The sequence below is a fragment of the Macaca thibetana genome, chromosome 10 (assembly GCF_024542745.1).
Source record: "Macaca thibetana thibetana isolate TM-01 chromosome 10, ASM2454274v1, whole genome shotgun sequence".
Classification (NCBI taxonomy): domain Eukaryota; kingdom Metazoa; phylum Chordata; class Mammalia; order Primates; family Cercopithecidae; genus Macaca; species Macaca thibetana.
This window is the reverse complement of record NC_065587.1, coordinates 82,511,946-82,529,026: the sequence shown is the minus strand read 5'-3', so window position 1 is coordinate 82,529,026 and position 17,081 is coordinate 82,511,946. Positions and strand designations below refer to the sequence as shown.

Here is a 17,081-nt window from a genome sequence, read left to right as displayed (position 1 = left end):
GGGGAGAGACACGCCCTCCTCTCGCCCTACTCCTGTTTTGTTCCCTGCTACTTGCAGTTCCTGTAGCCCACTGGAGAACTAGTTGCCATAATAATAGCAATGTTTTTGCATTTATTCCTTAAAAATTAATTTTTTTTTTTTTTTTGAGACGGAGTCTCGCTCTGTCACCCAGTCTGCAGTGCAGTGGCGCGATCTCCGCTCACTGCAAGCTCTGCCTCCCGGGTTTACGCCATTCTCCTGCCTCAGCCTCCCGAGTAGCTGGGACTACAGGCACTCACCACCGGGCCTGGCTAATTTTTGTATTTTTAGTAGAGACGGGGTTTCACTGTGTTAGCCAGGATGGTCTAGATCTCCTGACCTCGTGATCTGCCCACCTCGGCCTCCCAGAGTGTTGGGATTACAGGTGTGAGCCACTGCGCCCGGCCCCAATGTTGGTTTTAATATGAATAAACTACAATCCAGAAAGGTTCTGTCTTTGGGAATGGGACAGTATTTGCACAATCTTTGAGGGTCAAGAGCTAAAGCCCCTAGGTTTACGTGCCTGGGTGATTCTGTACCCTGGCAGGCCGGCTTCTAGCCACTAAGGAAGCCATATGTCCAGCAGCAACCAATTACCCAATAAATGATATAGTCTGGAATGTTTCCCTGAATTTTTCAGGACATTTCAAACACGTCCAACAATCAACATACTACCGTAGAATCACCACATAAATGTTTTATTTATTTAAAGTAATACTGCTGCTAAAATCATTTCCAAACTCATCGTTCCTAGGTCTCTCTTGGACAATTACATCTAATTGGGAGGAAAGGTCTGGATCAGGATTACCACGTAAGTCAATCTCAAGATCCAGTCACATGGGGTGGGGAAGGTAATAGTGAGGGAGGCTGGCAGGGAAGTGAAAGCGGGGAGAGGGAGAGGTGGAAGAGTTGCTCAGAAAGCCCACTGATGCTTTCTTGGTCAACTATGCTTCCCAGCTTCTTAGGAAGAACTAAATTCTCCAGAGGGAGCACTTGCCCACTTGCCTTCAAGAACAAAGGGGAAGGGACTTCTGAGGAGCAATCGAGGCAGGGGAGTATCCATGTTCCAGCAGAACCTAGTCTCTGCCCACTCACACACACTTTGGGCCGGGATTAGGAGAGAGAATATCCACACCTGCCAGCCTGAACCCAAGGCCAGCCGCAGAGTCCACCTGGGGATCACTGCTAAGGAGCCTGAGAAGCAACTTCATCCCTATTTGGCTAAATCAGAAGACAGACTGCTTTTAATATAATCAAAAATATATTAAACATCCTTATACATTTGCAAAGCTCCTTTCAATAATTTTGCTTAACCTTACCTTATCCCAGTGAGGTTAAAAGGTTAATTAACCTGCCAGGCACAGTGACTCACGCCTGTAATCCCAGCACTTTGGGAGGCTGAGGCGGGTGGATTACGAGGTCAGGAGAATTAAGTCCATCCTGGCAAACATGGTGAAACCTGTCTCTACCAAAATTACAAAAAATTAGCCGGGTGTGGTGGCACATGCCTGTAATCCCAGCTACTCGAGAGGCTGAGGCAGGAGAATCACTTGCACCCAGGAGACAGAGGTTGCAGTGAGCCCAGATCATGCCACTGCACTCCAGCCTGGGCGACAGGGCAAGACTCCATAAAAAAAACAAAACAAAAAAAAAAAAAAAAAAAAAAAAAAAAAAAAAAAAAAAGTTAATTAACCATTCAAATTTATAGTGAAGAAAAAAGCAAATGAACAAATGAACTTGACCTACACAGGATCCTCCTCTGTAAGATGCCAGGGTCATGGGATGAGTTCTTGCTTAGATTCTGATAGTGGTATCAAGGCCCTACATCACCACAGACCTGGGAAGTAGCTGGATTTTTTTTTTTAAAGATGATTTTGCTGCTCTTTTCATTTATAGGAGCCACATGCTCCTTGTCTCAAAGGAACACATAACCTATTTTAACATAGTCCCAATGGCTAAGTGATAGAAACAACTACTTTATAAGGCTATTACCTAAAAAAGTGATCTGTTATTACTTTGCATTTCATTTTGTGTTATTTTATGAATGTGTCTTTGGTACTATAATTTGTATTTTATATGAAGCCCAGTAAACATCAGGTAAATGTCGAAGTCATTTCATAAAATGTGATAAAATAGGTAGGAATTTAAATAAGCATATTCACCCCAAGACAACTCAGTTGAAGATCCATAGATTTTTCTTTCATCTTAATCATAACCAAAGTTTTAGCTTCTTAGATGGGAATATCCGGATTCATAATATTACTCTGTCAGATTTCAGCCTGCAATGAGTTTCTCATGTTAATCATAGAATGTGTAACTAGGAAGGCTTCCTCATTTTCCATAAACATGAAATTTGGACGTGAGGGTACCCTAGCTCCAGCTGTAGGGAAGACAAACCAATCTTTGTACAGTGCAATAAAATCCCACAAAGTTGGTACTTCAGTCAGCTCCAGCCACTGTGGTCACCAGATGGCAGCTACAGCTGCCTCCAGGTGAGGATGAAGTGCAATCCCAGGGCAGGATCCTAGAGCTGTTATGTAGCAGCCAGGCAGCTGAGTGTCACCCAGGAGCCCAGCCAGGATCTCCTGTGGGCTCATTCACAAGGTTTTATTACATCTGTTTTACAAATAAGAAGCAGAGGCTGGAGACATAAAATAAATTGCTTCAAGGCTCACAACTGGGAAGTAAGATTGTTTAAGAAGCAGAATTTGAACTCAGGCCTTCAGAAATCAAAACCTGAGCTCTTTCCATTAAACTTCATTTGACCCAGGCCAAAACAAAAAACAGCCTCTAAAATCTGTTCCCTCATTTATAAAGCAAGAAGAAGAAATGACATGATCTCTCAGTTTCCTTCAGCTCTTTCTGATAGTGGGTTGGGCCTTCTGCTTCCAGATATTCCAGAACCATCCTTGTGGTTCAGGTACTCTCTGGGGGTAAGCACAGGCTGGTCCTTTTTTCTTCTCTCAGCCTAATGAACCTGAACTTGAATGGAGGACTCCAGTTGAAATATCAAACCTTACGACAGATTGACTTATCTATCAGTTATCTTTGTCTGCATTTTAAACAGTCCCAAACTTAGGTGGTTTTCAATAATAACCATTTATTTAATTCATGATTTTGACAGGTCAGCAATTTTGGTTAGCCTCAGCTGAGCAATTCTGATCTGGGCCAGGCTCAGCTAATCTTCGCTGGGCTTGCTCATGCATCTGCAGTTCTCTGGAACATTAGCTAGAGCTGGCTGGTTTATGATGGCTTCCTCTGTGACTGCTAGAATGACTGGGGTCCCTCTCCATGTGGTCTCATGCTCCAGCCAACTGGCCCAAGCTTTCCACTTGGCAGTCAAAGGTTCGAAGAACACCAGAGCAGAAGTCTCTTGAGGCCTGAGCTCAGAACTGACAAATCACTTCTGCCACATTCTTTTGGCCAAAGCGAATCACAAGGCCAGCAAGCTTGGAGAGGTAGGGAAATGGGCTTCTCCTCTCAATGAGCAGAGCTGCAAAGTACTGCGGTCATTCTTGTAACATACCATAGTGTAGCTGTGCCAGAATCAACTTGGAAGGCAGGGGAGATGCATAAGGGAGAGGGAAGATACAAAGATACATCCAGTTTCCAAAAGGCTATTACTGCAGCTCTTGTCATGCCTCACTTCTCATCTTTCCAAGTCTCACCTCCTCAGAGAGGATAATGTTTTCTTTTCTTTTTATTTTATTTTCTTTTTTAATTGACTCATAATAATTGTACATATTTATGGGATACACTGTGATGTTTTGATCATTACATAATGTATTCATTATGTAATATATACATATGTATGCAAATGTGACGTATACATTATGTAATTATCAAACCAGGGTAATCTGCAAATCCATCACCACAAACACTTGTCATTTCTTTGTCATATTCTATTCAAAATCCTCTCTTCTAGTTATTTTGAAATATACAATACCTTATTCTTAACTACAGTCCTCAGCCTGAAGACCACCACTTGAGCCAGTATGCTAATATTTCAGTCCACCAAAGAGAATTATTAGTATAAGACTCTCCTTAAATATGATGCTCCAGTCCACTTCTCAGAAAATTAAATTTCAAAATACCTGGAAATAACTAGCTGGCCTTTCTTTTCCTTCCTCATTGTTTGGTTGAACTAATCTCTCTCATGAGTTGTCATCACAGAAAACATTTTTACCCTCCCCCTGACCAAATTCTTAATTATTGAAAAATACTGTATATGCAATTCTTGATTACATTATCTTGAAATTTCTACACATAGATTTTAATTTTATTTGCATTTCTAAATATATGCAGGCTCAGAGTAAATTGGATTAGGAAAGCGGGATGTTTGGGTGAATATTATTAAAATGGATAAAGTGTAATTAAATTAAACCTAGCAGAGGAATAATATCAAATTTGTAAGGGCAACTGCTTTGTCTATCCTGCTACCCATTAAAAAATTTTTAAAAAGAGCTAATACCATCTCTTCTCAGGATGATCTACAGAGCCAGAGACGAAAGAAGTATTCAGGCCAGGCACGGTGGCTCATGCCTATAATCCCAGCACTTTGGGAAGCTGAGGTGGGCGGATCACAAGGTCAAGAGATTGAAACCATCTTGGCCAACATGGTGAAACCCCGTCTCTTCTAAAAATACAAAAATTAGCTGGGCATAGTGGCGCACGCCTGTAGTCCCAGCTACTCAGGAAGCTGAGGCAGGAGAATTGCTTGAACCTAGGAGACGGAGGTTACAGTGAGCTGAGATCACGCCACTGTACTCCAGCCTGGTGACAAAGCAAGACTCCATCTCAAGAAAGAAAAAAAAAAAAAAGTATTCATAAAGATTTTTAGAACAATACATTTTCTTGGCATTTCATTCTAGGGGAAATGTTACAAACTGATTAAACTACAGATTTGCTTATAGCTGATGAAAAATCATGATCTTTTTTTAAAAGAGAGATATGGGTTCAAATAATAAAACTTTACTTACTTAACATAGTATCTGGGGCTTACTATATTTCATACTAAGACACCAGCAATTGTAAGACACATAAATATTTTATGTTCTGAGGAATTAAAAAAAAACACCAATATATATTATAATATGCCATTGATAGTAAGAAATGTCCTGATTGAAATGAGGTGGGAGGAGATGTACATCTTAGAATCTGTGAAATATGATGATGGGTGCTCAGTTAATATTTGAAGGAAGGAAGGAAGGATGGATGGATGGACGGACGGATGGATGGATGGATGGATGGATGGATGGATGGATGGATGGATCGATGGATGGATGGATCGATGGATGGATACTTGATCTTAACTCTTCAAGAACAAGAACTCAGGTTGGCTCATGTGTATCCATCAAGGTAGCTTTCTTGGTGGTAGTTTCATGTGCTGTTTAATAAAGATTTATATAATTGAAGCAATAGTATTATGGACAAGTAAATTTAAAAATGAAAAAAAAAGGGAATGAAATGCTAAGTAAGCCATGACAGTGGAGCAGTGTGTGAGACAAAGTCTCGATTCCTTTAGGTTTTTATCAAAACATTATATTTAAGGGTGGGGAAAACACCAAGATTTATATTTGCTTCTGGAGAACAAGTTACTTTCTTTTAAAATTTCACTGATTTCCCAGAATGAAACTTTTTTCAAAAGTCTCTATTACAAGATATTTGAGAACCAAATTACTAAATTGGACTTTGAAAATGATTTTACAGAATCATAATACTAGAGCGAGAAGAGCCCATAAAGATTAAAGTCCAGCTGCCTTGTTTTAGAGATGGATAGACATTCATTCATTTATTCATTTCTGAAACATTTCCTGATACCTAACACATAGCCCACACTATGCTAAGTACAGAAGATTCAACATTGGAGGAGACAAAATAAGTAGATAATGAAATCAACGGATGAATGCCACAATACGGACAGGATGAAGTGCCCTGAGAGCACAGAGGAGGAGAATCTGAATAAGGAAACCAAGCCCAGGAGATAATGTGATTTGTGTAATTTACACAGTTACCTGGGGACATATTTTGGTCACAGCTCAGTAGAGAGATTCATGAGATACACTTTTATTTTTGATATTAGTGTTCTCTCATTTAGTAACTTGTACATTGCTATAACTTTCTCCTCTCCAGCTGACACTTAGATGATTCCAGGCATTTTATCTTCAGGATTCCCTAACATTTATAGATCTTCAGTGGCTTCTATTTTGTATTTTTTATTTTAAAATAAAATAAAATCCTTACAGCCGCGTGTGGTGGCTCACACCTGTAATCCCAGCACTTTGGGAGGCCGAAACAGGAGGATCACCTGAGGTCAAGAGTTCAAGATCAGCCTGGCAAACATGGCAAAACTCTATCTCTACTAAAAATACATAAATGAGCCGGTTGTAGTGGTCGCACATCTGTAGTCCCAGCCACTCAGGAAGCTGAGGCAGGAGAATCGCTTGAACCCAGGAGGTGGAGGTTGCAGTGAGCCGAGATCACACTACTACACTCCAGCCTGGGTGACACAGCAAGATTGTCTCAAAAAAATTTTTTTAATTAAAAAAAAATTATAAAATCCTTAGCCTGGTATTCAAGGCTGTTTATAGTAATGGTCCCACGTATTTTTGTAAGTCTTGGCTTTCGGATGTTGTATTTCAGCCACGCTGAAGTAGTTACTATTTTCTGAACACAACTTGGCCACTCCCATCCCCATTCCTTTGCTCAGGTTCTTTCCCTAGCCTCTGTACTGGTGACTTGTCACCATCTTTCATGAGGCTTCGATCACTTTAGCCCTCCTCTGTATACCATGGAGACAGAGTGGCAAGCTGCTTATTGATCTCCAGTACTAACTGCACAACTCTGACATGTTGGTAATAAGATCAGATATTAATAACACCCTCCTGATGGTGCTATTGTGAAGATTAGGTAAGAAAAAGTTTGCAAAACACTTATTGGAGAACTGGATACAATGTCTTTTATTCTATCTCCTTCTAATTCCTTATGGAGTTTATTTTATACCACCTATTACCTACTATCTTACTGCTATTTATATGTATTCTATTTCTCAGGAACACTGTTAGGGAGCAAATGTAGGAATAATGTTTCTGTTTATCTATGAATCACCTATAATACGTAACATACTATCCTATATATAGCAGGCTTCAATCAAGTGTTTGAAAGGGTAAATGAAGATTGGGAGAGCTGGATGGATGAATGGATGCACGATGCCATGAGGTTCAGCAGTGGCAGCATTTGTACTTATGTCCACAAAGAAGTTAGCAACATTCCTACAGCAAACTTCCATGTCAAATAACTACCAGCAGTTCTTCCTTAAACATTCTCTTCTCTTTGAGAAGGAACATCTTTGCACATCAACCTGATCAAGACTTTTTAAAGAGCAGAAGGGTCGTATCCTAACAAGACACTTTAAAGAATGGCTTCACAGCTGGGCATTGTGGGGGTCGCCTGTAATCCCACTCGGGAGGCTGAGGCAGGAGAATCACTTGAACCCAGAAGATGGAGGCTGCAGTGAGCCAAGATCATGCCACTGCACTCCAGCCTGGGCGACAGAGTGAGACTCCGTCTCAAAAACAAACAAACAAACAAACAAAAAGAGCGGTTTCATATCACATTCTTGAGGCTGATTTCTTTCATTGCTCTATATGGTTTCCGAGGAGGGGCTTTCCAGAAGGTCAAGATGAGGCCTAGGGAGTGTGGCAGCAAGGGACAAGGTCAGCCCTTACGTGTTCTAGACAGAGTGCTTCATTTAATGTAATGACCTAGACAAAAATCAGAGGCTTTACTGGCGTCCTTCAATTTGAGTCAGAAGGAATTGTCTTAAAGCTTACTTCTGCATAAAGACCTGATCTCAGCAGCCGGGCAAGTGTGTCTGGTCTTACTATGCCTATAAACACTAGGACACTGTGTATCCAATTCTGCCAACCATAGTAAAACCTCTTATTAAGTACACAGTGTCAACAGAGAAGCCTGCTTTTCAAAATAATGGACTATTTAGCTTCACAGCTGGGATTCATCTCTCCCTACAAAGCTACATTCCCATCGTGGCTTTCCAAATGTAAGAAGCAAGTCCTCATGTTATAAAATGATATGAAAGAAAGAGATAAAGAGATGGAGACACTCTCCCACTCCTCAGGTTATGGTTGAAAAAGCACTTGGTCAGAATAGTGCCTTGAACAAAATGGGCATTTCACAGATTTTTTTTAAGCTCAGTGGCAAGAACCATAGATATTTTTCGAATGCATATTGAATTAAATAAAGTGTGGCTCAAAAAGCTATTTTGAAGGATTTATTTTGTGACTAGCAATAACACTGTTCCTTTTCTCTCCAGAAAGCATTACACTACTTCTTAAAGGCAGCAAAGGCCGGGAGTGCAAATGCCATGGCATTTATAGGAAAGGTACATGCTTCATCTTGATTCATAGTTTTCATTTATTAAAAACCTAAGAAATTAGCAGCGTGTGCCTGTTGTCCCAGCTACTTGGGAAGTCGAGGTGGGAAGATCACTTGAGAACAGGCGACCAGCCTGGGCAACACGGCAAGATCCTCATCTCAAAACAATTAAAATTTAAATTTAAAAAATAAAAACCTAACGAATGATATCAGCTCATTGAACCCATTGTAGAGGGACAGCGCAGCAGGCCTCTCTGATGGAAGCAGCTGAATGGGGCATTTGGCTGCAACCTGAGGGTGGTATTCTTGCGGTGACGGTTTGGGAAGAAGCCCCATATAACAGCAGCCGTTATCTGGGGCACCAAAAGCAACCTTAAAAGTGCACCTGGGCCAGGCGCGGTGGCTCCCGCCTGTAACCCAGCACTTTGGGAGGTGGAGGCCGGTGGATTGCTTGAGGTCAGAAGTTCAAGACCAGCCTGGCCAACATGGTGAAACCCCGTCTCTACTAAAACTACAAAAATTAGCTGGGCGTGGTGGCGGGTGCCTGTAATCCCAGCTACTTGGGAGGCTGAGGCAGGAGAATCGCTTGAACCCGGTAGGCAGAGGGTGCAGTGAGCCGAGATCACGCCACTGCTCTCCAGCCTGGGCAACAGAGGGAGACTCCGTCTCCAAAAATAAAAAATAAAATAAAAAAGTGCACCTGGCCCAGGGCTCCTCCTCTGAGCGTAGCTATGAGCCTATGACCACCCCACTCCCCAGTATGTAAGAGGAGATCCAGGTTGGTTGAGTGCTGGAGACGGGTACAGGTCTGAGCCCAATCAGGCCCTTCTCTCCTCTACTGCTGGAGTGTGAATCAGCTCCAGACTGACCAGAGCTATCCTTATGCCACCTCTGATGGGAGGCCTCCTATGACTGCAGAGTAGCCTGGTGGAGGGTTCCTCTGGAAATGCATGCTCTTCTCTCTCCTTCAAAGACTATTCACTCCCCTATGTGCCACCCTTGGCTCCCTGCGGCCGATTTGCATTAGTAACCATAGGGACAAATGTCTTGCTTCCTAAGTGCAACACACAGTATATGTAGATGCAAAACAAAAGACAGAGAGAAAACACAAACAGGGTCCATTTATTTGCCCTTAGGCAGGGTCACTCCAGAAATCTGTAATAAATGGTACTCCTACTTTTTCTTGTTGTTTTAAATTGAGGTAAAATGTAAATATGTAAATAACACAAAATTGACCACTCTAAAGTATACAATTCAGTGGCATTTACTACTTTCAATGTGTTGTACCACTCTTACCTCTATTTCATTTTAAAATATTTGTATTACCCTCGAATTATTTTGTTTTTTTCTATCCTCTTTTCATTTTTCTTCCTAGATGTATTTAGAGGGGAATGCTGCCGCACCGCAAAATAATGCTACTGCCTTCAAGTACTTTTCCATGGCAGCCAGTAAGGTATGTCCTTAATGCGCTGCTGTAAACACATACACACAAATTGCTTTTATTACATGCAGACTGGTGCCAAAGAATGGACTTCAAAGTCCCAAGCCCAGATAATGGGCCAGTAAGGAGTTTTGTGTCTTGGAGAAGTAAAATATTGGTGATGGGAGTATGCAATGACAGTAAGGGAAGCTACGACTTGTCTTCTTGGAAAATGAAAAATGGCAGTGGCTTGTGCTGCCCTAGCAGAGGCCAGGAGGAAGCCAGACAGAAGTTCAGCTTTCCCCTCTCCCTTATGCAATAGATGAGGCCATCTAGCTTAGGAACAGGAAACAAAAGAGATGAGGACAGAGGAAGGGAAAATCCCTCTGTCGGCCAGAGCTCCCTCTGGCCGAGGTGGGAGCTTATCACGGAGGAGGCCAGGGCAAGGAGACTGAGAATAGGGATCTGGAGACAGAATCCTTGGCTTGAATGCCAGCCTTGAAACTGACTAGCTGTGTGAACATGAGCAAGTTACTTAACCTCTCTGTGCCTCAATTTCCCCATCTGTAAAATGGGAATTCAAGAATATTTGCCTACCAGGCACAGTGGCTCGCGCTTGTAATCCCAACACTTTGGGAGGCTGAAACAGGCAGATTGCTTGAGCTCAGGAGTTTGAGACCAGCCTGGGCAACATGGTGAAAACCCATCTCTACAAAAAGTACAAAAATTAGCCCGGCGTGCTGGCACACACCTGTAGTCCCAGCTGCTCAAGAGGCTGTGCCTTATATCGTGAAGTACTTAAAGCAGTGCCTGACAGATAGTAAGCACGCTATTATCTTTCGCAGTGTGAGGCCAGTAAGGTAGAGTGAACTTTGGAGCACATTCCAGACAGAATGAATTAGCTGTATGAGGGACGAGTGAAATGGTATAATATGCCTCCTGCATTGAAGTCTCTGCCTTTGTTCCTGGGCTCCGTGAGGCTGGTATCTGTCAGATAAGACCTAGTAGACTCCTCTGAATCCCTTTCATGCATAAAAGATGGCCTCATCCCAACACCCATCGGCCTGCTCTTGGCGAATGGCCTTGGTAAACTTTCTATCCCTGCACAGTAGGAAGCATTTTGTTGTCTTACAGTTGCATACAGGAACACTGGCAGTAAAGATGTGCTCAAATCAGGAATCATTTCAACCGTTCCCAGTTTTTAAAAACCCACACACTGCTCTAGGAGCCTATTTATAAGTGACTAGCACCTCGGAGCTGCTGCTATTGTGGTGTAAATTACTGAGAAGGCTAGTACTCGGCTTCTCTCCCTTGTAATTTATATGAAATTGTTGCTCAGCAAGGCAGTTATCTGAAGTACCATTAGATTAGGATGACAAGGAAAAGCAGACTGAAAAGGAGTAACAACAAAAATCTCTTATAATCTGGCAAATAACACTGATTTGTCAGCCCACAAGAATAATGCCAGGGAGATGGGAATGTAAATTAACTCAGCTTCCAAGCTATTCAGGGTTGTGGAACCAACCAGCAGTGATCTGGGTCTCTGGTGCGCTGAACCCGAGCTGCTTTCCTTTACAAAGGAAATCTGAACTTACAATTAAGGTAATTATTCTAAATGGCATTGGGTAGAGATGGCCACATACTTCTTGATCAGTGCCTGGACAATTTATGAGATTTCTCACTCTTACTACTTTTTTAAAAACTGCTTTGTAAATTTGTTTTTAAATGATATCAATACCATGACACAGAGCTACAGATTTTACAACTTCTTTTGTCTTATTTACTTAGAAACAAGCACAGTGACTGAATGTGACATTGTGCCCATGTTGGACCACATTCCTCCAGTTCTCTCTTGCGCCCCTGAACGTCAGGCCCGTCCCCATCTCCATACTTTTGTCATCTGCCTCCCCTTCCCAGAGTCTCTTATTCTAAGTCCTACTTATCCCTCAGAGCACAGCCCAGTCCTCCCTCCATCCACAGAGCTGCCCCTGCCCTTACTGGCTCACATGATCTCTTTCCTCTTCTGAACTTACCCTGCATTCACTCCTGCTGCTGGGATTTAACTGGTTCCTACCTGTTGCTTCTCCCCTCCTGTCCAAAAGCCATGTGCCCTCAACTAGAGGAGGGCAAAGGTCCTGCCAAGGGGTTATTAAATAAAGGGGTCTAGAGCAGGGGTTTATTAAATATTTGCCAAAGAAAGGCCTATTTGCTCCCTGACTTCATGTCAGTTAACCTAAGCAACAGCATTACACCCTAAAACAGCAGGTGTATACTGGAGGGGTTGGCTATACATATGGTTTTTCTGGGCCAGAAAGTGTTTTAAAAATCAGTAAACTGGCTGGGCATGGTGGCTCACACCTGTAATCCCAACACTTTGGGAGGCCGAGGTGGGCGGATCACCAGATCAAGAGATTGAGACCATCCTGGCCAACGTGGTGAAACCCTGTCTCTACTAAAAATACAAAAATTAGCTGGGTGTGGTGGCATGTGCCTGTAGTCCCAGCTACTCAGGAGGCTGAGGCGGGAGAATCACTTAAACCTGGGAGGCAGTGGTTGCAGTGAGCTGAGATCCTGTCACTGCACTCCAGCCTGGCAACAGAGCAAGACTCTGTCTCAAAAAATAAATAAATAAGATAAATAAATCAGTAAACTTGACATCCAAATCTAAACATCCAGCTTTTCTTGAAAATGGCAAAAGCTAGCCAGGCATGGTGGCTGACACCTCTAAATCCCAGCACTTTGGAAGGCTGAGGCTGGTGGATCACTTGAGGTCAGGAGTTCGAGACCAGCCTGGTCAACATGGTGAAACCCTATGTCTACAGAAAGTACAGAATTAGCCGGGCATGGGGGCGAATGCCTGTAATTCCAGCTACTTGGGAGGCTGAGGCATGAAACTCACTTAAACCCAGGAGGCAAAGGTTGCAGTGAGTTGAGATCATTCCACAGCACTCCAGCATGGGTCATAGAGCAAGAGTCTGTCTTTAAAAAAAAAAAAAAGAAAAGAAAAGAAAACGACAAACGCTAATGAAACAGGACTGCCATTTTCAGCTGGAGCAGAGGAGCTGAGAGCTGCTGCTGCCTTCACGCGGGGCAGGGACTCTATGTGTCTCCATCTGCACCACTGTCTCCACCACCCGGCATATTTTATTTCTTATATCAACGGCATGGTTCCTGCAGGTATCTGCGCTGGCCACTCCTCACCTGACAAGTTCTAAATAGGTACGCTGGGCCTTAAACAGTGATGGGTAATTCACTGAGCCCCTGGGGTCCCAGGGACTCCCTTAGAGGAGAAAGTAATTTGTCCCTGCTATTTTAACCTTTCTCCTTTCTCTCTCCCTTATTCCTTCCCTCCTTTCATTTCTGTTTCCTTCCCTTCTGTATTAGTCCGTTCTCACATTGCTAATAAAGACATACCTGAGACTGGGTAATTTATAAAGGAAAGAGGTTTAATTGGCTTACATTTCAGCATTGCTGGGGAGGCCTCAGAAAACATACAATCATGGCAGAAGGGAAAGCAATTACGTACTTCTTCACATGGCAGCAGCAAGGAGAAGTGCTAAGCAAAAGAGGGAAAAGCCCCTTATAAAGCCATCAGATCGCATGAGAACTCACTCACTATCACAAGAACAGCAGCACGGGGGTAACCGCCCCCAGGATTCAATTACCTCCCACCAGTTCTCTCCCATGATGCATGGGGATTATAGGAACTACAATTCAAGATGACATCTAAACGAGGCTAATTAGAAGAAGACAGACTCACCAGACTTTGCCACATTCATCACACTGAGCCGTACTACTTCCAGAGCAGAGCAACCCAAGACTCCCAGAACCACAAGAGATGTGACCAGGAGAGAAGAGGGAAGAAGAGAGCAGAATTATACCATCTGTTTTAAATACGGATGTACTGTCCTTAAGAACTCTTACAATAGCAGATCCTCTCATACGATAGGCTCAAAATTTGGAGTCTTGAAACCGTTTTTGAAATATGCCTTCTCTATTTACGTGCTATTCCTGTGTTACTGAGGGTTACTCCGGCTGCATCTACAATAACTAAATATAGGTGGTAAGAAGAAATTTGGAGAGCTTTCTATTAGAACACAAGTTCCTGCAGAAATACTAGAAACCTGTAAAACATACCTACAGATCTGCTGAATGAAAATCAGTTGGTCGGCAGGGCGCGGTGGCTCACACCTGTAATCCCAACACTTTGGGAGGCCAAGATGGGTAGATCATTTGAGGCTAAGAGTTTGAGACCCACCTGGCCAACATGATGAAACCCCGTCTCTATTAAAAATATTAAAAATTAGCTGGGTGTGATGGCGCGCACCTGTAATCCCAGTTACTCAGGAGGCTGAGGCAGGAGAATAGTTTGAACCTGCGAGGCACAGGTTGCAGTGAGCCGAGATCACCTCACTGCACTCCAGCCTGGGCAACAGAGTGAGACTCTGTCTCAAAAAAAAAAAAAAAAAAAAGAAAGAAAGTCAGGTGGTCAATCATGGTTTCTTACTGTAGTCACTAGAGGGTGAAATGCATGATAGGAGATGGAAAGAGTTTTCTCCTTGAGAAAGTCACTTTCAAAGTTCACTCTTCATCCAAAATTGATATGCTAAATATCTATATATCTGAACATGTGCTGAATACTAAATGTGCGAAACACTCCCTTCCTTATTCAGAATATTAATCGGAAAATAAATGGTAATTAATTTAGCATCAAGTGGAAAAGGAAACATCAGGGATGTTATAAGCAATAAATTTGAATAAAGAAATATACCAACAATTCTTTACTATCTGTAGTGGCTGGACTGAAATCCACAGAGTCTCTAAAATGTGATTTGGCCATTTATGTCAACCTCCTTAGACCTGAGTAGGTAACAAGTGTCTGGATAGACTTATCCCTTCTGGAAAACTCCTACACATCCTTTAAGACCTAGCTCAAATGTCACCACCCCCACTCCTGACAATTCGATCTTCTTCAGTTCCTAGTCTCAATCAGGCACTAGAGTGTCCCTCTTCTAGGTGTCTGCAACACTCTCAATCTACTTCTTTTTTTCTTTCTTTTTTTTTTTTTTTTTCCAGGCAGAGTTTTGCACTTTCGCCCAGGCTGGAGTGAAGTGGCGCAATCTCGGCTCACTGGAACCTCCGCCCCATAGGTTCAAGCGATTCTCCTGCCTCAGCTTCCCGAGTAGCTGGGATTACAGGCGTCTGCCACCACAACCGGCTAATTTTTACATTTTTAGTGGAAACGGGATTTCGCCATGTTGGCCAGGCTGGTCTCAAACTCCTGACTTCAGGTGGTCCCCTCACCTCAGCCTCCGAAAGTGCTGGGATTACAGGTGTGAGCCACCACACCCAGCCTCAATCTATTTCAACTTTAGGACTTACCACATTTGACAGAACTCTTAAGAGGTCTGACCTGCCCCTCCCCTTTGATATGGCTCAGAGGCCACTAGTGTGTGAATTCTCCAAGGCAGGGATTATAGCTTCTTCATCTTTTACCTTTCACCTCCTACCTCTGCCTAGTGCCTACTATGGAATCACACACAAAGCAAGTCCTAAATAAGTGTTGAATACAAGAATGGAGGAGAGATTTGACTTTTGTTTCCCTCTTCCCTTTTCTAGCCAGAAGGGTTTATGAAAGTATAAAAGGAGAAACTAGAGTGGGTCAGAATAACCGGTCAACTGCCTTGATTAATCTCTTACTGGGTGCATGTCAAATATTTTGAATAATTTTGCAGTAATTTTCTTTATCATGAATTCTTCTGGGACTTTACTTTCCTTTTTAAAACTCTTCTAGGGCAATGCAATTGGCCTTCATGGGCTTGGTCTTCTTTACTTTTATGGAAAAGGAGTTCCCGTGGTAAGTTGAATTATTTTATTATCTTTTCATTTGTAGCAATTTATAGGGTAAAATTCATGGTCATTCATTAGTTTAAAGGAACTCATCTCTATTATCTGGTTTGCCAAACTTTTATATCAGATAATAGAGAATAAAATAATCCAGTGAAATATCTGCCAAAGAGACACTGAAGAACAAGCTTGTGACAAGAATAGTAATTCTAATTATATCTTAGAATCATAGATTCTAAGTAACCTTAGAAATCATCTCTCCTCTAAGGACTTTATTGATGGAGAAATTTATCTTCTTAGTCTTTTAAGTGACCTTTCCCCAATATCTAACAAAATGTACTGTCAAGGTAGAAAAAGACATAATTATGATGAAAATGAGACATTAGTTCCTAATAGAGTCTAATATAATAATGAAATAAAATATATAATGTTTCTGATACTATTTTAATTAGCCTAAATCACATAGGGCACTGTCTATAGTCTTTTTAAAAAGTGGAAGGCAATTGTTTCCATGGAGTTTTACTTGTGCCTTTGAGTAATAGAGTGTAATTATCTGCAGAATTATGCCGAAGCACTTAAATACTTTCAGAAAGCTGCGGAGAAAGGGTGGCCCGATGCACAGTTCCAGTTAGGCTTCATGTACTACTGTAAGTGCCATAAATACGGCTGCTTTATTTAGAATGACATATGCACTATTAAGTCTGCTCTTTTTATAACAAACATCAAACGGTTGGTGTGAGTGGTTTAGACAGAACATTTAGGCAACAAATTAAATAAGAATTTGAAAAAGACTAAAGAAAAGTACACCAGTTGGGAGAGGGGACAAGGAGGTGCAGAGTCAGGAAGCTCACCTTTGACAAGGTTAAGTTGGAGGTGCTAGCGATATCCCATGCACATCCCCAGAAGCAAGTATGAAACTCACAAGAAAGGTCAAACTTACAGAGAAGTTTCGAGAGGCATCAGCACACAGCTGTTAGTTAACAGTAGCTGAGGCTGCAAAAGGAAAGGAGCAAGAGGGTGAGAGGAAAGAGCAGTGGACCATGGTAGATAACTAGTGATCCTCCATTCTGTATTGAAGGGTAGGCAGGGGAAGTACATCACTGAGAAGAATGGAAAGGCAAGTTCAGTGGAATAGGGAAAGAAAAAAAAAAAAAAAATATATATATATATATATATATATCTCGGAATAGGGGGAAAAAGTATATATATATATATATATATATATATATATATATATATCTTAATGGAGCCAAGGGAAGAACTTTCAAGGAAGAGTAAATGAATGAGCTCCCCTGTGAAACGCAGTGAAAAACCTGGTTTAAAAAACAAGAGGCCAGGCATGGTGGCTCACGCCTGTAATCCTAGCACTTTGGGAGGCCGAGGCAGGCGGATCACGAGGTCA

At 42.1% G+C, this 17,081-nt stretch overlaps 1 protein-coding gene across 3 annotated transcripts in view; it reads left to right on the top strand.

Moving 5' to 3' along the window:
- SEL1L2 (SEL1L2 adaptor subunit of ERAD E3 ligase) overlaps window positions 1-17,081 on the top strand; it is a 138,551-nt gene that overhangs the window by 101,862 nt on the left and 19,608 nt on the right. For all 3 annotated transcript variants that reach the window (XM_050745630.1, XM_050745629.1, XM_050745628.1), the window contains exons 10-14: window positions 773-829; window positions 8,351-8,419; window positions 9,788-9,865; window positions 15,627-15,689; window positions 16,239-16,326. In XM_050745630.1, coding sequence (XP_050601587.1) covers window positions 773-829; window positions 8,351-8,419; window positions 9,788-9,865; window positions 15,627-15,689; window positions 16,239-16,326 — 355 coding nt within the window. The remainder of the gene's footprint in view (window positions 1-772; window positions 830-8,350; window positions 8,420-9,787; window positions 9,866-15,626; window positions 15,690-16,238; window positions 16,327-17,081) is intronic.